This window comes from Mytilus edulis, chromosome 12, assembly GCF_963676685.1.
Source record: "Mytilus edulis chromosome 12, xbMytEdul2.2, whole genome shotgun sequence".
Taxonomy (NCBI): Eukaryota; Metazoa; Mollusca; class Bivalvia; order Mytilida; family Mytilidae; genus Mytilus; species Mytilus edulis.
This window is the reverse complement of record NC_092355.1, coordinates 45,081,643-45,106,419: the sequence shown is the minus strand read 5'-3', so window position 1 is coordinate 45,106,419 and position 24,777 is coordinate 45,081,643. Positions and strand designations below refer to the sequence as shown.

The following is a 24,777-nucleotide window of genomic DNA, read 5'->3' as shown; positions in this document are numbered from 1 at the left end:
TATAGAATGGTATTAGTTTTCTGTTTTGCTTTTTCCAATCATATTGTGTTGTGAAATGATGCCCTTTATGGGTTCTTGATTAGATTAATAAAATTCTTATCTTATCTTATCTTATATATGATTGTTATAATTTAACGAGTTATGATAAATGATTTTATACAAAATATCCTTAGTTATGGTAAAAAAAAAATTGACAACCTTTTCTAAAGAAATTTAGGCAAATACGTAAATCTGCGGTGATGAAACAGGAGTTTGTATATATGAGTTAAGCTTTAAACTTTTCCCATTCTGTGGTACCTTTATACTCGAAAAGCTGTATGTAACTCACTCTTTATGTACACATACAAAATATGAATTTTTTACTTCTAAATTTCCTATAACCTATAAAACTAATAAAAAGAAATTTTCTTTTGAGAAAAGACATGAGAATACAGAAATATTCTGAAAATTTATTTACAATAGCTAGATTTAATTACAACGCTTTTGAAGCAAAAGTTACATAGATATTATACCATGGTTAGGCAAAACGGTATGGTGGCCGTAATGACTGGGATGGCTACTGTTTCTGGAGCTCAAACTCTCACTGTCTGTAGTAGTACTTCCTTCAACCGCGTACACTCCATCCCAGCATTTGCAATGTTCTTCAAGGAAACACATGAAAACGGCAACAATTATTCCGCGAGAAAACATAACCAAGACCAACAAGTACGACAGTGATTCTGTCAACGGTGATTGGGAACACGACAAGTAAATAATGTATGCTCCGGTCATAAAACACATAGTTGCAAACATTTTGTATCCACTTTGTTTGATGTTAGTAAGTTCAACTGCAAGATCTTTGTTTTCGCTATACTTTCTGTGCATTTCCCATTCTTTGTACCTCAAAAGAAAACTCAGAATGCACAACCACGTAAACAACAGAAATATAACGATTGATCCTTGTATGATCCAAAAGCTTGATGTCATTCGTGCGATGTAAAGTTCTCCATCCCAGCATGACAAATTCCCGCCAAGAACAGTGACACTTAACCAGGTTATAGTCACGACAGTTGGCATGAACCAGCCAAGCAAACACATAACATAGTACATCCGGTTCTCAACAACAACACCTTTGAACGTCAACATAAACGAAATTCCTATCATCAAAAACCAAGAGAAAATTGCGGTAGACAATAGTGTCAACAAAACACCAAACGACACACAAGTTTCAATGTCTCGGATTATGGCGTCAGAGTGGAAAACACGACCAATCCGAACGACCAATTCCAGTACGTCGTGGAAAATAAAAGCTGCGAACAAATTTCTATAAAATCTTGTTCTTGTCGATTGGATTGCATTATTACAACATGTAATTCCAAGAGAAGCCAAAATCAATATCAAAGAAAGTACTAAAAGCGCAGCTCCAAAAATATCGGCTCCGTTATGTGGTATAGACAATGCGCCGACGTTAACTGATGCGCTCTCAGAAACGTTCATGATATTATCTGACGTATTTTTCACAGTTTCGTAAATGACACCAATGCACTCACTATAATTTGTCCAGCCGGGTTCAAATTCTTCCGGAAATATTTCCTTCCCAGGGTGTATTCCAATCCAGTTCCCATCAAGTCCGCACTCTTTGGACGCATATGACTGTCTTTCCATTCCAGTGTCGTGTTTTCCAGGACATGGAAGTTTTGTAATTGATCCAATTAAAGTTGGAGGCCAGCACAAGATTGTATCCCATGTTGCATTACAAAACAAATTACTCGGAACGGTCAAAGCATCTCCTTGGCTATCAAGACATTCCATCAATGTAGAAGGATATTTGTCGAATTTTACCATTGTCTTCTGCAAAGTTCCAATTTATTCTTTGAAAAACAAACATAGGCTAAATCCAAAATATTTCAAAATGTCTTTCATATTGATAAAGTTTGAATAGACTTTACGTTAATAAATCTTTAATTAATTTTTCCACCCTCTGTTCTATTCCTTGCATAACTTTGAACTAACCCAGCATGTGATGTTGAACGTTATGAAAATGTTTCATTACGAGAGGCGTGGCTAAAGTAGAAAATTATCAAACTGCGATTAGCAGAGAAAATTTGATCTGTGGATAAAAGTTGAAATAACGATAATTAATGACAGCGCAGAGTTCCTGGTGGTTTGTTTATTTCACTATCAATCAAAAAGGGTTAAAGTTTTCGTGATTAGAAATTAGCATTAATTGACCGATGTCGTAATAAAATTAACACGTGACAGGATAGCAGGCGTTACAGTGACATATACATTGAAGGTTATCATACATTTTATTGTAAGATCACCCAAGGTTATACAAGAGGGTGTTGTAGAGCGACGGTTAAGTTGGGGTTCGTGTGGCTTATTCTTTATTTTTCTATGTTGTGTCATGTGTACTATTAAATTGTTTGTCTGTTTGTCTTTTTCATTTTTAGCCATGACGTTGCCGGTCAGTTTATTTTCGATTTATGATTCTGACTGTCCCTATGGTATCTCTCGTCCCTCTTTGCACAAATTATGCTGATGAACCTTTTAAAGATATCGTGGTTTTTATTTAAACTTTCGTATGCTTACCTTGTTTTGTATAAATCTTTAAACTTAAAATTTAAAATAAAGCTCTTTGCCGGTTAATATTGTTAATTTGTTTACATTGACTACCACTAAAGTTAAACGGTTCCTGATCCGAACACACAAATCATACAACAGACTTACTTAATGAGGATATCATAAAACGACTAAGCTTGTTTCAATATCTCTTTTCTATAGTTTCGGTATTCATGTTTAAAAGGTTTTTGTTTTGTTTTGTTTTGATACCGGTATAAGAGAATAAAATCCTAATCAAAGGGCTCATTACAAGCATATCAATCGATTGATATAGTACTTTGTCATGTCTTGTGGTTAACTTTTTGTATTAATCTGTCCACTACATCCTATTTAGTGTACAAGTATATGTAAATGTGATCATAGATGATGTGATCTAAGTTAGATGCTAGATTTATCAGCTTTCGTGATTCTTTTGTACCTCAGATGTCGCCTCAGATATCAAGAGTTACATCAAAACATATAATATCATGAGAAAGTAAACCCACCCCCATTACATATTTTTGCATCTGTTAACACTGGTATTCATTTCACTCTAATTTATGGACTAAATAGTGTTTAATATAGATTAAATTCTCATCGCACAACCTTATCTTATTCTCATTTTTGTCAATATATCTTTTTATTCTAAATAAAGCTGTCATATCCTGTCAACAGACCTGAACGAGTTGCTCTTTTCACATGTCCAACGCCTTGTCTGTGGTGTAATAAATCAGGTAGGATACAAAGTTTCGTGCTAATTTGATAGACGTGTTGTAGTGTTCTGTACAGCTATTTCTGAAATTCTAGCTGGGGCAGTTTTAATTGTGAATTTAAAAAGAAGATGTGGTATAATCAATCTAATTAGAATATTGACCTCTGATTTCGTAATACTACATTTTAATTAGATTGTGGTATAATTCCCAATAAGACAACTCTCCAAAAGAGACCAAACGACACAGAATTTAACAGCCATAAGACACCGTACGGCCTTCTACAATGAGTAAAGCCAATACTGCATAGTCCCGAAATCACAAATGTAAAACAATTTAAACTAGAAAACTATAACGGCCTAATTAATGATAACAAAAACAATCGAACAAATAAATAAATGTAACACAGGTTCCTGACATGTGAGAGGCACATACATACAAAATGTGGCGGGGTAAAACATGTAAGCGGGATCCTAAAAAGCCCCTCCCTCCTTACCTGAGATAGTTTTTAACAATTCACCATGAAAACTAACTATAAAACTCAGTTGAAAAAGGCTAATTTATAAAACCCCTCAAATGGATACAAATATAACATAGAGTGGGCGAGGCCGAGTACTTGTACGTTCCAACATCAAAAAGAAACAAAGCACATATCTGAGAGTACTCGAAGTTATTTACAGCTGGTTTAAAACCAATAACAACTAATAATAAAAAAGATCATGCGTCCTCGAGCATAGTTATACGGTGGCAGAATGCGGCCATGAAAGAAAAAAAAACTATGTTGTTCCCTCAAGATACTATGTCGTTCCCTCAAGATGCTATGTCGTTCCCACAAGATAGTTATCTCGTTCCCTCAAGATAGTTATCTCGTTCCCTCAAGATACTATGTCGTTCCCTCAAGATAGTTATCTCGTTCCCTCAAGATAATTATCTCGTTCCCTCAAGATACTATGTCGTTTCCTCAAGATGTTATGTTGTTCCCTCAAGATACTATGTCGTTCCCTCAAGATGATATGTCGTTCCCACAAGATAGTTATCTCGTTCCCTCAAGATACTATGTCGTTCCCTCAAGATAGTTATCTCGTTCCCTCAAGATACTATGTCGTTCCCTCAAGATAGTTATCTCGTTCCCTCAACATAGCAATACAATTATATTGATTTATTCTTTATTTCCAACTTCGAAACGGTGGAGTAAAGACGTGGAGTTACTTCCAATTATTTTTTTAATCAAATGCGGAACAATGCAAGAACGAGAAATTAAGACCACCGACACGAAACACGTAAAATAAATAAGGGGAAATACGAAGCACGCACATCAAACCAAACACGAGAAAACGAGAAATAAAACACCAAATCACGAAAACACGTAAAATGAAAAGGCCGAAAACGTTGCACGAAAATAACCCTTTACCACCCTCTTAGAAAATAAAATTAAAAATGGGCCACAAAATGTTTCATCATCTCCTATTTCTGGATTTCTAATACATTAACCTAACTGTTTGTGTTGTACATGTGCATATAAAATTGAGAAAGGAAATGGTGAATATGTCAAAGCGACAACCACCCGACCATAGAGTAAACAACAGCCGAAGGCAACCAATGGGTCTTCAATGTAGCGAGAATTCCCGCACCCGTAGGTGTCCTTCAGCTGGCCCCTAAAATATGCATAATAGTACAGTGATAATGGACGTCATACTAAACTCCGAATTATACACAAGAAACTAAAATTTAAAATCATACAAGACTAACAAAGGCCAGAGGCTCCTGACTTGGGACAGGCGCAAAATTGCGGCGGGGTTAAACATGTTTATGAGATCTCAACCCTCCCCCTATACCTCTAGCCAATGTAGAAAAGTAAAAGAATAACAATACGCACATTAAAATTCAGTTCAAGAGAAGTCCGAGTCTGATGTCAAAAGATGTAACAAAAGAAAATAAATAAAATGACAATAATACATAAATAACAACAGACTACTAGCAGTTAACTGACATGCCAGCTCCAGACCTCAATTAAACTGATTGAAAGATTATGTCTTCATCATATGAATATCAGGTACAATCCCTCCCGTTAGGGGTTTAGTATCATACTATCATAAAATATATGAGAAGAACATAACCCGTGTCATGCCAACAACTGTTTTTTTTAGAAATAAATGTGTTTAGTTCCGATGCAAAGACCCTATCAGTGAATCAATGTTAAAGCCAAAATATGCAATCTTTAATGACCTGACAACAGTATCGTAACTATATCCCCTTTTAATAAGTCTATTTAAAGGTTTTGTTAGTTTCTGAGGAGAATACTGACATTTTTGTGCTTTATAAAGAATATTTCCATAAAATTTTGGATGTGAAATACCTGAACGTATAAGATGTCTGCATGTTGAGTTATATTTACGAATTATTTCCTTATACCGGTGATAAAATTTAGTAAATGTTTTGACCAGTTTGTGATATCGAAAACCCTGGTGTAATAATTTTTCAGTAATACATAAATTTCTCTCGCTAAAATCTAATACATTGTTACATACACGAGCGAATCGTACAAGTTGAGATATATAAACACCATAAGATGGTGACAAGGGAACGTCACCATCTAAAAATGGATAATTAACAATAGGAAATGAAAAATCATCTCTTTTATCATAAATTTTTGTATTAAGCTTCCCGTTTATGATATAGATATCAAGATCGAGGAAAGGGCAGTGGTCATTGTTATCATTAGCTTTATTTAAAGTAAGTTCTACAGGATAAATTTCTTTAGTATACATACTGAAGTCGTCATTATTTAGAGCCAATATATCATCCATATATCTAAAAGTATTGTTAAATTTTTGTATCAAATGTTGTTTTGATGGGTCTTTGCTAATTTTAGTCATAAATTGTAACTCATAACAATACAAAAACAGGTCCGCAATAAGTGGTGCACAGTTAGACCCCATTGGAATTCCAATAACTTGACGATATACGGAATCTCCAAAACGAACAAAAATGTTATCAAGTAAAAATTCAAGTGCATAAATAGTATCAAAGCATGTCCAATTGACATAGTTATGTAATCAGTATCTTCCTTAGATTTAATTTTCAAATGTTAAAAGGGTGAAAAATAATTCCTTTTCTGTGTATTCATGGCAACATTCTGCATTTATTTACCATAAAATATTGCAAAAAGGGGGTAAACATGCATGTCACATATCCCCCCAAAATTTGGATCAAACTAGAATTTCAATGCCTTTGAGTGATACCTTTTTAGACACTGTTTTCATAAATCTTCCTAATGATCAAATAAAAAATGGGTGTCTTTCGCCTAACTTTTTCGTAAAATCTAATCACAAAGTTCGTGCGACAAAAAGTTGGAAAAAAACATTACAAAAATTGCTGGACCAATGTATGGTATGGACATACAAATACAGACTGTCATACAGAAAACAGCCTATATTACATACATTATATGATCTTGATGTTCATATAAACCCAATACGAAGGCTATTTTAATACTCAGCTATCCAAAAATGAATTTTATTGCACACTAGCTCTTATATTTGAAAAATCCTCAGGGGCCAAAATGCGAAACTACACATCTAACTGTGGAGTGCTACCTTTACTGGGACTCCGGGATCGGGTGTTTTTAAGCTCGGGATTTCGGGATTGACACTTTCGGATCCGGGAATTCTTTTTTTCGGATTACGGGACGTCGGGATTTACTTTATTTAAATTCGGGATTTCGAGATTTCGTGTTTTAAAGCCCGGGATTTCTGGATCAGGACCCCTCCTATCCCCTCTCAGTTATTCTCTTTAAATACAGAATTATTATATCATTATTATTATGCAAATATTCTACTTTTGGGATCTGGCCACGTCTACAGTTCCGCTTCGAAGGACGAAATGAATCATATATCAATACAATTTTAAAATCTTGAGGGAACGAGATAACTATCTTGAGGGAAAAATATAGTATCTTGAGGGAACGACATAGCATCTTGAGGGAACAACATAACATCTTGAGGGAACGACATAGTATCTTGAGGGAACGAGATAACTATCTTGAGGGAACAACATAACATCTATAGGGAACGACACAGTATCTTGAGGGAACAAGATAACTATCTTGAGGGAACGAGATAACTATCTTGAGGGAACGAGATAACTATCTTGAGGGAACGAGATAACTATCTTGAGGGAACGAGATAACTATCTTGAGGGAACGACATAGTATCTTGAGGGAACAACATAATTTTTTTTTCTTTCATGGCCGTATTCTGCCACCGTATAGTTAGTATCTCAGGGACAGCAAAATTGCTATTACCCTTATAACCAGTCACTAGGTGTTTAGTATTACATGGCTACCGTGAATATCAAATTACCAAAAGTGACCGGTACACACGGTATATTATATCTTCTTATACACATATCGTGTAGGGTTTTCTAGAATATTTTACCATGGTACACACTTAATAAGTATCTAATCAAATATTATTTTGACCAAATTTACATTCGTCCAAAACAAAATGGTTCGTACAAACCAGACATATTTTTAAGCAATAATTAAGGTATAATATATCTTTTATCAGCTGTAAAATATTTGATAAAGTGTTTTCTGCATACATGACATGAAAGGAACATGATAATAGATAGTGCACAGCTGAGTATGAGAGGGTGACCATTAGAAAGATCTTGTCTGTCTTTAAAATGAATGATTGAAAGTATAAGATGCATAGCCTTCCTAAAAGGATTCAAAGTTCATCGAGATATAAATATACTGTAAATAAATTTAAAGAACTGTTGACTTGGCACAACCTTTGCAACGTTCCATGTTCAGTGAACGATATTTTCTGTACCCGTAAAATTTACATTGTGGTCTAAATGTCAGTAAAAATTCATCCCAGACAACAGATAATTAACCACTTAATAACATACTTACAGGCATAAAACTTATACAAAAAAGGTGCGACAGATACCAGGGGGACAGTCTAACTCATAGATCGAATTAAACTGACTACGCCATGACTAAAAAAGAAACAGTACTTGCATAAAACTTAATGTAAAACTTTTTCTTTCTTTTTCAAAAAATGAGTCCTTGTGATCTATTAAAGATGCCGTCATATGAGAACAGGTAAGAAATATCGACTTCAGATGTTTGATCATTGAGGTTTGTGTCGATCGCTGAGGCAGTTTCCAATCGCTTAGGCATCTGTACATCGATATTTGAGACATTTGTACATCGATAGTTGAGACATTTGTACATCGATAGTTGAGACATTTGTCCATCGATGGTTGATGACATTTGTACATCGGTGGTTGATGACATTTCGACATCGATAGTTGAGACATTTGTCCGTAGATGGTTGATGACATTTGTCCATCGATGATTGATGACATTTGTCCATCGTTCAATCATTTGCGCATAATAGTTGAATCATTTTCTAATCGTTGAGACATCGTAGTCGCGCACGTGGCTCTTTTGAGATCTCTATATATATATGAAATGGATATAAACTCTGCTTTTTACTAGGCTGACACGGTGAGTAGGATGTGCTAGTTCACTAGGAAATAGTAAGCATGAAAAGTTGGTACTTTATTCAAGACTTTTTTTCTAGCAAACGTATATTTTTTTTATTTTTTTGTTAAAAAAATAAAGGAAAGGAAAGTACTAGAATGGGATTTACACATAAAAAGATCTTTACGTTTAACACCCTCGTTCATGTATACATGTAGGTCCGTTATGTTTGATATGATTCTTCCGTTATTTTTTATCCATTCATCCTGAATTATAGTCTTTGTGAATGGTGTGCAGCCGTATCCATTGGATTTAATTATATATATCTACATTAAGGCAATAAATCATAGTCTTTCGCGCCTGAAATATTTACTGAATGGTACAGAAATTTATAAACGATAACATGCTGACCCCTTCTTTTGATTTCGTTTATTATCGAATTGGCAAGATTAAAGTGGTGCATGGTGTCAAACGAATTTTGATAATAAGGCGTATACTGTTGATACTAGTGAAATAAATGATAAAAAGAAAACAAAGAAACAACAAATGGATTGTTTTGTGATAATTACTGCCCACTCACTAGAACATGTTTTAGAGAAATTTCGAAAACGTATCTCAAGTCAAAAGTGCAAATACATTTTGAAATGTTGATTTCACTGATATCAGTAAAACACATAAAAAAGGGACTGTTCCCATGTCCATTTTATCCTCAATGTATCGAAATACTCCGTGTGTTTCTATAAGACATGGCAGTCAAAAATCGTTCCGTGTTTGCGTCTAAAATTCCCTCGTTTATTGTTTTTTCATTTCATCTAAACTGTCCACCTTGATGTAATATTTATGTCTTGCTTTTAACATAGAACACTAACGGACAGTCATTCGTTTTTATTTTCATTTTTTTATTTAAACCTTTGGATTAATTACAGGCAAACATATAACATCTTCAGCAGATGTCTAAAATGTCTTATAAATCTCATCATAAATTAAATTTCAGGATAATATATTTTTATCTGGGATATTCATGACTGTGTAGTAAATTTGGCGAATAAAATAAGTTGGATTGTTTTATTTTATCATGCACTTTTCCTATGACGTTATGCGTTATTTTTTTTAATCAAATTGTAAGATGTCATTAACAAGAAATGTAAAAAAAAATGATTTGTTTTAAATTCATCTCAGAAAATCAATGTATATGTTACAGGCATTTTCTAAATTTAGGCATTTTGTAAAATGACTGAATTTTTAGGCATTTTCTAAAATGCCTAAAGTTGACAGGCATTTTATAAAATGCCTAAAAAACCCTAGTCATTTTGTAAAATGCCTGAAATTTTTAATGAAAATTACACAAAATGCCTGGTCTGTTTCAGGCAAATTGTGTAAATATGCAATACATGAATTAGATGATAGAAACATATTGTAAAGCTACAAAAAAGTATTGATTAAAATAAATTTAAGATTATTCTTTATAAATCTAGCCTGCAGGTTAAGTTTTTATGTTTTACTAGTTTAATGTCTATAATTAGAAACTCCATAGAGCAACAACTTTGAGTAAGTACTCACTCTGTAGTTCATTGATGATCTTCTTTTCATCATGACAGAAGGGTATTTTGTTCTTACACCAGAACAAAGATTTACAAACCAACTAATTGAAAATTCTGATTCTAATCAGAAAAGTATTATATGGAACAGAGAAAAATATGAAACTATTTTGAACAAAATTAAGATTGGATTAAAAGGACATTCGTCGGATTATTATCATATGTAAAGGTAGGTGCATTTCTTCTGTTGAGCTGTAACTTATGTTAAAGTTTTCATAACAAGCGTTAATAAGAAAATCTATAGGCTCCTATGAATTGCTCATCTTGCAAAATATTGAAAATAAAAATATGATGCACTCATTTTAACAAATGGTCAAGTAAAAAAAGTTTATGATCATATATAAAAATCGAGTTGACAACTTCTAATAACATTAATTATAAATAAGAAGATGTGGTATGATTGCCAATGAGACAACTCTCATTAAGTTGCCTCATAAGCCTATTGAACATGAATGAAATATTTGCCACTTGAAATTTAGCATGCACCAATTCATTGACAAAACATTTAGAATTTTTGTTTTTCTTTCTTTTTGTCTGCTACTAAATTATATCTTTAAGCTAATTGTATAAGGCCACCATTGAAAAGTTACAAATTAACAAATTCATATACTTTGAAATTGCAGATTTGATGTGTTACACTCACGGTGGTGATGTAGAGAAATTGATTAAAAAGCGACAGTCATTGACAGATCCTATCCTATATTATGCATATGCAGAGGAAATATACAGCATTATAATGAGAGCACATTTGAACACTGGACATGGTGGAAGAGATAAAATGTTAAAAGAGGTCAACAAGAAGTACGCAAATGTGACAAGGCATACTCTGAATTTGTTTAAACAAATGTGCGAAGAATGTCAACTCAAAAAAAGGAAAATTGCCAGTAAAGGTCTAGTTGTTGAGCCGTTGACAAGTAAGGACTTCAACAGTAGAGCTCAGGTTGATCTAGTAGACATGCAGTCTATGCGAGATGGTGATTTCAGATTTATCACGCATTATCATGATCATCTGACAAAGTTTGCTATATTGCGAGCATTATGAGTTAATTACAATTATAAAACTTTTACTGTTTAAATTTCATGCAATATTTAATGATAAAATATAAATAATTTATTTGATATTTCTAGTCGTTAAAATTTGCATTCCATTCAGTTTTAGTCTTTTAGGCATTTTGTAAAATGCCTTACAATTTTTTCAGGCATTTTATAAAATGCCTGAAAAAAATAGTCAATTTGTAAAATGCCTAAATCATCCAGGCATTTTAGAAAATGCCTAAAAATTTCAGTCATTCTACAAAATGCCTAAATTTAGAAAATGCCTGTAACATATATATGTACTTTTTCCTCATTTTATGGTCTTTTGAAAAATGATGTTTGTGCTGTATTTAGACACGTATGTACAATGCGGTTTTTGTCCAACGCAATCATAGGTTTGTCCAACGCAATCATAGGTTTGAACTGTTGATTTCAATTTTAATAGACTGTTTTATATCTTTTAAATATATCTTTATATTTATCTATTTTTCGTTATAATATTTACTTATGTGCATTTGTTATTGTTATTTATGTGTTTGTTGTTTTTTTCTTTTTTGCCACCTAGAGCGGTTGAAGCAGAATTAAACCATCCAGAAAGCGTCATGAGAATCGTAAACATTCCTAACGTAGAGTTCATACACTTGTTACATCGACGTATCTTTACCGAGTGATAATAACCACTTCATGTAGAAATCCCTCACGTAAATCACAAGATTTTATATTCTTTGAAGAAAGATTCCTCAAGTCAAACTTATCAAATGTTGCACAACTATCTTGGCGTCTACATGGTCTGTTTCTATGTTGGCGGCAGCGTTACACTACGGTTATCTTGTCAGACGTAATTCTGACCAATTTACATGTAGGATTATTTAATGATATTTTTCAAATATACAAAAAAGTACACAATGTTTGAGTATATCTGGATTTTCTCCGCACAACTTTATCTACATATCTACATTATGCCATGGCTTATTTTTATTCTGTATTACTACGTTCTTCTTCATGTTGATCAACTATTTAATTGTGTACTATTTAATGTGATTTTGTTTTTTGTTTTCTTAATTAATATAAAATATTAGTTCAATATTGATTTTATCTGTCTAACTAAAATTATGCATTAATACTGATATACAGTATTTTAAGACTGTTGAATCAGTTCTTCAGTACTTCAAATGCATCATACTGGTTGGTTGTCTTTAAAAAAAAGCCTCTTAGCTTATGCAACATACATTTTTGTGTATTAATATTATGCACTACAATTATATATTGAAAATACAGAAATGACGTATGTTTTTCTAGTTCAACAATAATAAAATTCTGCCAGAACAAAAGACAACATAAAAAAGGAATAATTATTCAAAGAGCAGGCGGCATTATATTAAGCACTTTACAGACTCCAGGAAATTACATAAAGATTGTCACATGGTACATTTTACTGGGGAATTGTTTATATAAGACATGAAATGACCCTGCACAAGCGAGTACACGTGGGCTTTTGAAGTCGTTTATTGGTATTTTTGTTTATGTAGAATTGCTCACAGAAGGCGCACGTTTGTCATTAATAAATAAAGATATAAGTACTTTCTTGTGGTTTGTTTATATTCTTCATGTGGTTAATACACTGAATACCTAGCACATTGAAAATGATACGATTGGGATTTTTTTCAACCTCTTTAACATTTCCAACCAGCTTTAAACAATACAATACGAATACAAAACATATGAGGTTTTTTTCTTCTTCAAATAAATGCACCTCGGATGGCAATGGCAAAGATACAATTATAAAATAGATAAGAAAAGATTAAAAAAGGTTATGGCAACAAATTAAAGACAAACTACAATAACATATATACAAAAAGGAGTGACAGTGGATAATTATGAGAGAAATATACAAAAATAAAAGAGAAGCATATACATTATTACAGAAATCAAATACCTTTTAATAATGAGTTTCTCACCAACAAGCATTCATTCAAATAGTTGACCAAAAAAAGCAACGAGAGCTATGTATGAAGTTATCAAAAAGGGGAGAAAGCATGGCTTATCCATAAGCTGTCAACTAGATTTATTTGATAAATTGGTTAAACCTGTTTTACTTTACGGCTGTGAAATTTGGGGATTTGGAAATAATGATATATTAGAAAGGGTTCATTTGAAATTTTGTAAACTTCTTCTCCATCTTAAGGAAGCTAGCTTGTCATGTTTTAGAATTTTGATCAGATTTTCGGAATCCTCTGGTTTTATTCATTTGAATGCATTAAATTTTTGCCCGGTGACCCCCATTTTTCTTTTTATAATTCTTCTACATGTATAATGATAAGCTGTCTGTTAAAAACATTTAAAATTTTAATTACTTTTTAATAGTTTTTGAGGTCTTTAACTTGTCAATAATAAAGCTATGAAAAGTCAAGATAGAACATTTTCCCGCCAAAATTTCAATGGCTAATATATCGAAAACGAGCACGGTGACCGATATATTTTTTTTTGCTCTTTTGATTCCTTTATTAGTCTCCTATCAATATAAACTAGTGTTTTGAAAAGTTAATTACTTTGAAACTGAGAAGCGAACTCCCTTAAATCTTCTACCCCGAATAGTGTTATATATGGAGAATTATGACGTTATCCTATTAGTTTAGATATCAAGGTTCGTATGATTTCATACTGGGCGAAATTGCTTTTTAGCAAACCCAGTAAATTATCAGCAATTGCATACAAATTAATGTTTAGTTTATCTCATGGAAATAATGTTAAACCTTATTGGATGAAATGTATAGAATCTATCCTTAATGAAATTGGTTTATCTCAGTGGCGGATGCAGGAATTTTCGAAAGGGGGGGTGCTAGCCCAGGGCAAAAGGGGGGGGGTGCAGGGGGGGTGCAAAACATATGTCCCGATTCAAATGCATTGATCGGCCAAAATAAAGGGGGGGGTGCGGACCCCCGGAACCCCCCCTCTGGATCCGCCACTGTATCTTATGTATGGTTAACTCAAAGTTGTATAAATGAAATTTGGTTAAGGACTGTTGTAAGAACATCTCTCCAAGATCAATTTAAACAAACATGGTACTCAGATATTCAAACGAACTCGAAAACATTAAATTATCGCCTTTTTAAGGAACTTTTCGGATTCGAAAAGTATTTGGACATTTTGGAAACCCGGGATATTTATACTTTATGTCAATTTAGACTCATTAACCACAGATTACATATAGAAAGTGGAAGATGGAAACAAAAAATTCAGAGAGATAAAAGAATATGCGAACTATGTGACTTTAAAGATCTTGGAGATGAATTCCAATGTGTAATGAAGTGTAAATTTATGGCTATACTAGACAAAAGTATATTGCTAAAAAGTATATTGATTATCCAAACATATTAAATTTAAGGAAGTAATGAATACGACAAATTCTAACATGACGTCCTTCAAACGCTTTGAGTACACACCCGTGGTAAAATATGAATATATTGCCAGTGCTGTTCCGATTGTACTCCCACGTCATATGCTTTTTAATGAATGAGATACCCGACGTCATAGAACAATGACGTTAGAATGTAAGCATTTTACGGGAAAATACACGCTTGTGAATCCGAAAATCATCACAAGGAAACATACACAAATGATGCTAAAATGTGGCAAAAGCCCTTTATTGTACATCATATAAGACATATAAATAAATTATCATTCAAATTCATCCAAAACTGTCTAAATACATTATTTTAAATAGTTTAAGCATGTCACTAATGCAGTTTGCTCCGTTCTTTTACGCTAGTTTATTAGTGCGTTTATTTATGGGAACGGCAAATATTTGCCTACACCTAGAGCGCTTCGATCCAAAAGAATTGCCGTATGTGTCCTATCAGAATCGAAATAATTCATGGGGGCTTGAATATATCTAGATTTTACCACGGGTTGTCCCTTTATGCCGATATTTTACCCCTCGCTATCGCTCAGGGGTAAAATATTTGTCATAAAGGGCCAACCCGTGGTAAAATCACGATATATTCAAGCCCCCGTGAATTATTTCTTAAACAATCATATTTAAAAAAGCTATGTACATTTATAAGGCATATTAATTCATGTGTGGGTTCTCCTGGCTAAACTTTACTTGTATTTGTAAATAGTGTACATATTATGTTTTTCTCTAATTTATAACTGCTATTTATTACATGTAACTTCTGTATACCATTGTATTGACGAAGGTTTGTCAGAATAAAGATATAAATATGCATCAATTTTTAATATTGTTTGGGAATTACTATTTAGAATTATTATAAGCAAGTTATATGATAAATAAGGTAATTTGTTGTTCAATAGAACATTATTTAATTTTTTAATGAGGTTATCTCTCACATAGTTACAGGAGGAACATTTTAAAAGAAAGTGTAGTTCATCGTCAATGTCTCCATTGTTGCAGCAAAGACATACCCTACTCTGCTTTGGTATTTTTAGATATCACCCAATTTCAATAGATAAAGTATGAGCACTTAACCTCAATCAATTCAATTATAAAAAGTACAAGAAATCAATGTATAGTACCGTTGAGATATTAACAAAAACATAAAATTTAATGTTTAGTTCTCTGAAATAAGGATGCTTGCGACAGAAGTGGGACAAACATTTTGGTTAATTGATTGCCTAGCTGGGGTGTTAATGTTCATGCGAATCTCACCGTGACCAAAAAAAGCAGGCAAGAATGAATACGTAAATAGACTGGTCGGGGCCATTTGTTTGATTGCTGAACTGAAAGAGACACCAATGGGTGTAGCTTAAAAATCATGACAAAACCAGTCAGACCAGCAGTTATAATAATACGGATTAAACAATGTGTTTTATCAATTTCAGATTAAGCATTGAAGTAAATTACTCAAAATCGACATGTCCTCGCATGTCATTAACCAAAATGACATTTCAGGAGGGAGCATGTTAGCGAAATTATTACATGACTGAGATATAGTTTCAAACAAATTATGTAGAGCCTTCTTTATTTTTCAGTTGCTAAGAAGCAGAAAGCATATCTCATCCTCTACCTCACTTGGACAACACTGTCCCCAATGTCTTAAGTTTGGAAGGATAACCTAGTATCTAACTATAATAATTGTTTTTCGATGTGCAATGGTTGCTCCCTTAAACAAAGAGAAGTCACATCGTTTGTCATAAAGCTGAGCTCTAAACTGAACATTATCAATTTCTATGTGAAAGCAGAAATATGAATGGAAACGAGGAATGTGCTAACGCAGCCAGAAAATCACGAACCTAGAGGCGGGCTTTAGATGATTTTTAAACAATAATGTATCCTAGTTAGGCAAAATGAACGCACACTAAACTCCGAAATATTATATGCACTAACTTTAAAAATTACTCAAGACTAACAATTTCTAACGGTTTCTTTATTTCATTTAGCATGTTTAGGTCGGGCATGAAACTTACACGCTATTGAAAAGTTCGTTTTTCTTTTTTGTGTTATAAGGGAGATAAATCAAATTTAACATCTGGTCTCAAGTGTACAAAAGCACGCTAATATCGTTGGTTACCTTTTAATATGAAAACTTTATTTGACCATAAAGACTCGAACATAATCTTGATAGTTACTTACTGTTAATTTAAATAAAATTACTGGAATTAATTCGAAAAAATAACCCAACACACACACTTAAATCAGAAAGTTCTCCATTGGGAGAAACATGTAAATATTAGGGAAACTCTTGTCATGTCCACTACACAGTGTATAAGATGCCATGTCATCGGCTTAAGTATTTTGTCCGCAATTTACGAGGCCAATTGATAAAGGTTTCAAAAGTTGCTTTTTATATAAAGGCTTAACACTATAGAAGATTCAAAGTAACAATGAAATTCATCTTAAATTCATTAGCTCAAATACTGAAATTGCTGTCATTGTTTTCATCTGATCGTAAATGCGTGTGCTTCTTTTATTTGGAAGAAGGGACGAAATAAAACTCATCGGAAGACAAGGGAGATTTTTAACCACATTCACTACACATAAGGTTCTTATATGGTCGGTAAAAAGTCAACAATTTATAACAGGCTTCTAATTTTATACACCAGATGAGATACATTGTTTTCTTTGCAAGTTGGTGCAGATTAATTTGGAAATGGATGAATGTTTGTAAAAATATAGTTTCTTTGTATTGTATTTTCAGTGGTAAAACTCGACTACCAAACCTCTTTTTTACGTAATGCCGTTTGAAACTACTGGATTTTGTAAAGTTTAATTGATTTTAATTTTGTTTCTTATCTTCATAATAAAGAGCACTAAATTTATTTTCTATTAAAGTGTTATGTTACACATGTTCATAGTTGTGTAAGCATATACATACCATTTGGCTTACAACATGATTTATATAAGCTTTGGATTTCAAATATTTTGGTCACGAGCATCACTGAAGAGACATGTATTGTCGAAATGCGCATCTGGTGCAAGAAAATTGGTACCGTTAATTTTATTAACTGTATGAACTTCATGAAATATGTTAATTTTCTATTCTTGGTTATCATGTCTTCGTTGTCTTGTATAACAGTGTACATACATAGTATTAAGTCTGCTCTTGTGCTTGCTTATGTTAAAATGTCAACATTGTACTGCTTGATTTACTTTGTTTTCTTACATTTACATATCCGTACTGTCGTGTGGGTATTATAATGAACTATTTCTTGTTATTTGTCAGTCGGTATGACTAATGAATAACAAGAAATAGTCAGATGAATAACAAAAAATAGTCCATTATAATACCACACGACATCAAGGATATATGAATGTAACAAAATAGTTTAAACATATTTATGTATAGTGGATTGGGAAACAAGTTTTGCAACTTATATTAACCCCTTTCCACTTTGCGGGTGCGAGTTAAGTATACCCTCCCTATTCAACAAATAGCTCAATGCCTGTTATCATAGATAAAACCATAGGTAGATTATTTATTTTTTCATACGTGTTTGTTATGAACTTATTCAAATAAGTATGATGATAAAGATCGTATGTGAAGCTCTATATAGAGAATATCATATGGCCTTTTCAATATCGTATCCGTATCAACCCGAGACACCAATATAATCCCAAGAGCTCTGCTCGAGGGATTATATGGGTTGAGGGTTGATACGGTGTGTGATATTGAAAAAGCCATATCATATACACTTTATTATATATACATAGAGATTAATACATGGCCTTTTCCATATCAACCTGGGTAACGTCACAATGGCTTGTGGCTTGTGTACGTACTTCCGCTCATTACACATATGCAAAAGCTATCATATCAATGCTAAGTATATGATGAATAACGTTATATCTCAAGTAGATGTTTTTATGTGACATGACGTCATACACATTTGAATCCCTTATTACATGAATCTTTTCAATTAAATAAAACTTTGGATTCTAGTGGCTCCTATTCATGGTTCACTTTTGCAAAAGATATTCTTTCGGAATCTAACATTGATATAGATAGACTAAAAACCTGTAATAATTTAAAACAATTAAAAAATATTAAAAGATATATTAAACCCCAAATAAACTCATATTACATCAACCTGTTGATGGATAAGTTGAAATCTATTGATGATAAAAGTAAATTAAATTTTTATAAAGGACTTGAGCCAAATCTATTGATCAAACCTTACCTCTCTAACCCAAACTTTGAATTTAGAAAATTAATTACAAAACTTAGAATCAGTGACCATTCATTATTAATTGAAAAAGGAAGGCATTATAAAATTCCTCGCGAAGAGAGACTTTGCAAAAAATGCACAGTACTAGATGATGAGAAACATTTCTTAATAAATTGTTCTCATAATTCAAATATTAGATTAACATATTTTAATTGCATTAACAGAGAAAGTAATTCATTTGCTAATCTCACTGACAATGACAAAGTTATATATATACTTAACCCATCAACACCAACACAAGTGAATAAACTAGGATCCTTTATAAAAAAGTCAATGGAACTGAGGACAGGGGACCCTTTAATATTTACCTGAATTTGTGTATATATATTGAGTTACTTAGTTATTGTCTTTATTTGCTTTTGTTGTGTTATATGTCACAAACTGTATAGTTTATATGGAAATAAAACTTTGAATTGATTTGAAAAAAAATATATAATCTTCCAGAGTATTGACACACATAACTGAAAATATCCGATGTCTACATATTACGCTAATTTAAGAATATGTACAATTACAAATGTAAGTCTACTTCAGATCTAAATTTACATCTAGAAACTAAAAGTGGGGTCCAAATGAACTTAACTCGGCGACAAAAACCAAGTATTCAATTGTGTTAAGTCTCAATTAATATGTCCGTGTTGCATTCTTAGAATCTAGTAGCACAAGCATTTTTGAGGGAAATGATTCAAGTCCCCTTAAGCTTATAAATAGTAAGGTAGGATGCCTTCTTTTTGCGGATGATCTTTTAATCCTGTCAGAATCAAAAGAGGGTCTACAAAACAGTTTAAATAACGTTAAATTATATTGTAACAAATGGCAACTCTCTTTGAATACAAACAAAACTAAATCCATGATTTTTAGTCAGTCAAAACATAAAAGTGAAACATCACATATTTACTATGAGAATAAAGCCATAGAGAGTGTAACAGAATATTCATTTTTGGGAATGTTGATAAATGTAATGGAAATTTATCACAAAGTACTGGTAATTTAGATCTGACCAAAAAAAAAAAAAGTATTTTTTGCAATAAAATCATATACTAAATCATTGAATAATCTACCTATAAAAGTAGCAAATAATCTTTTTGATTCTTTAGTAAAACCAATTATGACCTATAATTCAGAAGTAACATATTTGGATACATATATTTCTTTTTATCGAGCCAAAAGCAGAGCCTTAACTTCAGGAAAAGAAATTAATCAACTTGATTTTATAGACAAAACCCCCATAGAAAATATGCATCTTAAATTTTGTAAATCTACTCTAGGGATAAGAAAAAATGCATCCAATTTAGGAGCAAGAGTTGAATTAGGAAGATTGCCTATAGAATGTTTTATTAAAACACAAACCCTTTTATATTTAGCTAGACTATATAATAATAATAATAATAATCCATTGTTAAAGGAAGCTTTTCTCTAGCACAGTCTCTAGATTTGACAGGAACTTACTCATGGTATACATATGCTAAAAATATTGTTAAAGAGACTAAAGTTGACCTTAATATTCTTTCTACTTGTAAGGACATAAAAGATGTAAATAAAATAAAAAACGATATAAAGTTAAAAATGAAAAATAGATATGAAGATTTAATTCAAAATAAATTTCAAAACATCGATGATAAAAGTAAATTTTTTCTCTATAAAAAACTTAAAAAAGATTACAAACTAGAATATTATCTAAATACATCTAATTTTCAGATAAGGAGATTAATCACTAAATTTAGAATAAGTGATCACTCCCTCTTGATTGAAAAGGGGAGATATTTTAAAATCCCAAGAGAGGAACGTCTTTGCCATAAATGTAAAATACTAGAGGGTGAGAAACATTTTTTACTATATTGTGAGTATAATAAAACTCTAAGAAATGACTTTTTTCATCACATATGTACAGAAAATAATAACTTTAATAATTTAAATGAAGAAGAAAAAATTCATTATTTACTAAATCCATCATCGCCTTTACAAACAAATAAGTTAGGATCCTTCTTGAAAAAGTCATTAGAACTGAGGGCAGGGGACTCTTAACAACTTGTTTGTTGTTATAAATTTTAATGCTGTTGATATTTTGTATGTTTAATATGTATGTATATATGTTTATTGTGTTTATCGTATTAATATATGTTGGTCACAAACTGTAAAGTTTATATGACAATAAAATATTTGATTTGATTTGATTTGATTTAAGTATATCTTTTGATTGATGTGCATGCATGTGTTCTGTCATGATTCGTTGTATACACGAAAGCTATCGAACAACGGGTTCCTCATAGTGACACGACATGTGCTACCCGTGGAGAAAAAACTGTTTTAGAAGTAGAATCATCAACGTGATCACCATGCAGCATCTAACAATTTAAAACAGATAAAAATTAAAAAAAATAATACTTTATGGAGGCACTTCTCTTGTAAAAGGCATTGATGCAGAAATACTTAAATACTTGAGAAGTCCTATAATCAAATGGATCTATAGATATAATTTGATATATATGGACGCAAGTTTCGTCTACATGATACTCATCAGTTACGCTCAGATCAAAATAGTTTTAATAAAAAGCTAAAGTTGAAGAGCATTGAGGACCCAAATTTTCAAAAAGTTATGCCAATTACGGTTTAGGATAATATTATAGCAACATCAAACTAAGGTCCTATGCTTTGTATCTTAGTTTCAAAATAATTTGTAGATTTATCATTTTAGAATTTAAGAAAGGTACGTTATACAGTGTTGATGAGATTCTCTGAAACTATCAGCCCACTAGCACAGTACTAGATGACGACAGCATTCAATAGATTTGATGCGTACGGTACGCTTTTCTATGTTTTTCTTCATAAGAAGAATGCATGTGGAGCTATATGATAAAATAAAAAGTAACACCTGAATGTATGCCATTCCCGGGAAGGATCCAGGAAAGGGGAGAAGGGGGGGGGGGGGGGGGGGAAGAGAAGTGCCTCCATAAAGTATTATTTTTTTTAATTTTTATCTGTTTTAAATTGTTAGATGCTGCATGGTGATCACGTTGATGATTCTACTTCTAAAACAGTTTTTTCTCCACGGGTAGCACATGTCGTGTCACTATGAGGAACCCGTTGTTCGATAGCTTTCGTGTATACAACGAATCATGACAGAACACATGCATGCACGGAATGCGTCAACAACTATAAAATTCGCTGGATGGAAACAGGAAGACAATTCAGTGTGTATTTATGAGATGACATCATTATTTTTTTTCCAAGAACCTTATGTGTAATAAAGATTTGCCTAGACTGCATCTAAGTAATATGATACACATATATTGTGTGAAGATAAATACTTTAAAATCTTTGCTGGTTTTAAAATGGTTTTTTTATTACAAAGTCATCATCAAAATCCAAGAATCAACAATTAATTTTTTTTAATAATTAAATTAAATTAAGTCTTGCATTTAGATTAATTGTTTCTAGTTCAGCCCAAAAATCTTTCGGACGTTGAAGGAGTTACAAATCATGTTTATTGTTTTCTTATCTGACGCCCCCGGTATAGAGAAAGTGCCCTGTTTTTTGCACTTGATGAACAAGCTCTTCGAATGGTCCTTAGGTGACCTGTTGCAAGACAAAATTTATGTCCCTATTCTATATATCCCAATTTTTCAGTGGCAGTCCAAATTTCCCCGACTGTCAACCGAGACAGCTTCTACATATGTATTTGTTTTTTTCAAATGGCATTTCTTTTAGAAAAATTACTACTGTTGGAATATCACTTTCTAATAGTAAAATAATTCAGGGAAACTGTGAATTTATATATGTTCCTTTAGTTTACCTTAATGTTCTTCTATGCTATTTGATTGAATTTTATATACATGTATTACATAACCTTCTTTTTTTATTTTTTGTTTATTTGTTCTCGTCCTGAACACCAATGAGTATTTGCCGCTGAACTATAAGCTATGAACAATCAAACAATATATTACGATGAAGACCACACGAGACCAGTACTGTGTCATGTAATTTCCTATAGATAAACCAATCCGGTAGTAGAAAGTATTATGAAACACACCAGGCTGCCTGCATAGGTAAGCTTGACGTTATCATGTTCATAAGCTAGAATATTACTGTTAATGATTTGTAATTGTACTGAAAATTATATGCTTCAACTCGTTTTTACAAAATCGTTACGGTATGTTTTAGAAATTTTCATTGTATCTTGAAATTAAATGATATTACCTGCACAGTTCATTTATACTTGCAAAGGTGAAAGATAAGAAATTTTCTATCAGGCTTACCCAAGGAATCAAATATGATGCCTAAAAAATGTCATGTTAGTCCATTAAAATTTCCATACACTAATAAAATTTTAGAATTTGTAAAAGGTCTCCCACCACTGATGTAGTGTGAAAAATCGAGTTTGTTTTCTTCAGGGAAGGAAATATCTCAAAATCATTTATGAACAAAATACCCCCAAAAAACGGGATTATTTGCGTAAATAGAATAAAATTGTTTTAGTTGGGAAAATGGGATTTTCTATTGGGTACAATGGACCCTAATGGAAACATTTCTGTCATGTCTATGGTGATCGATATAAAACAAGGATATTTGATGAATGATTTCTTACAACCACCTGTCCAGTTCATCTTATGCAGAGCAAGATATGTGTCTTTTAAAGCCAAATCCGGAGATGTAAACGGACAACCAACAAAATTTAAATTCAAGCGCTGAAGATGCAAAGTCTAGCACAGAAATGTAAAGTTCAGTGCTGTTGCATAAAGTCCAGCGCGGTAGATTTAAATTTATTCGCTGGAGATGTGAACATACATCTCGAGCACGGAACTTTACATCTACTGATTTGAATTTACTTCCCCGGCGCTTGTACCTAAACAATATACAACTTTTTGTCGGTTTGAGACAAACAGGATCTGCATTTTTTTTTTAATTCAAAAATAAATCTTAACAAGAAATGTGACCAATAACTTTAATAAATATATTTATTTTGGACCATTTGATGTGTTAACATTTCTGTGAAAAAATGATTTTCATAAGCATGTTGAAAACTAAACAACAATAAAAAATAGCTGATTTTCATTTCTATATTTAGAACCAGTTTTATATAGCAATATTCCATCAATTATTTTTATATGTGGAGTATAACTCTCAGCGGATGAAAAATATCAAAACTTGTAAAAAAAAATGATGAGTTTCAAAACAACACTTAAAAAAAAAAGACAAAATATAATTTATTCATCTATCGAGTATTTTCTCTTTTGACTAGATACTCTTTCAGAATGCCTTAGTTGCACAGTTTTTAGCGTAATTTCATTCATAATCGAAAGCATATACTACCGCAGATCTCCTTTAAAATATTCAAACTTCACTCTGAAAAAACAATACTCGAAACATGTGCTAACTCACTTTGCAACTGAGAAATACACAGAAGGGTTCTTGTAAAAAAATCCTTTAGGGTGCTTAAAAAGACAACATTGAAATAGACAAATTACAAAATATGTGGGTTTTTTTCTAGAGTATACAAAATCTTACAAATGCTCAAGCTGTACACTTTATAGAGTAAGTTTCATACATAAACACAAGCATACTACCACATAGCTCTTGTATATATTTAAAAAACTTATAAAGATTTGAAATGCACATGCAAAAGTGTTCCTCAGAATATTTTTGACTTTGAGTTGACCTCCGTCACCTCTGATGT

At 32.3% G+C, this 24,777-nt stretch overlaps 1 protein-coding gene across 1 annotated transcript; it reads right to left on the bottom strand.

Annotated features, from left to right (window-relative positions):
• Positions 1-433: 433 nt before the first annotated feature.
• LOC139498570 (PDF receptor-like) lies at positions 434-2,006 on the bottom strand. The gene has a single exon (XM_071287013.1). The coding sequence runs from the start codon at positions 1,822-1,824 to the stop codon at positions 496-498; it is 1,329 nt and encodes a 442-aa protein (XP_071143114.1). The 5' UTR covers positions 1,825-2,006; the 3' UTR covers positions 434-495.
• Positions 2,007-24,777: the final 22,771 nt, after the last annotated feature.

Coding starts and splice junctions, on each gene's coding strand:
- LOC139498570 (XM_071287013.1), bottom strand. CDS start 1,824: ATGGTAAAATTCGACAAATATCCTTCTACATTGATGGAATGTCTTGAT.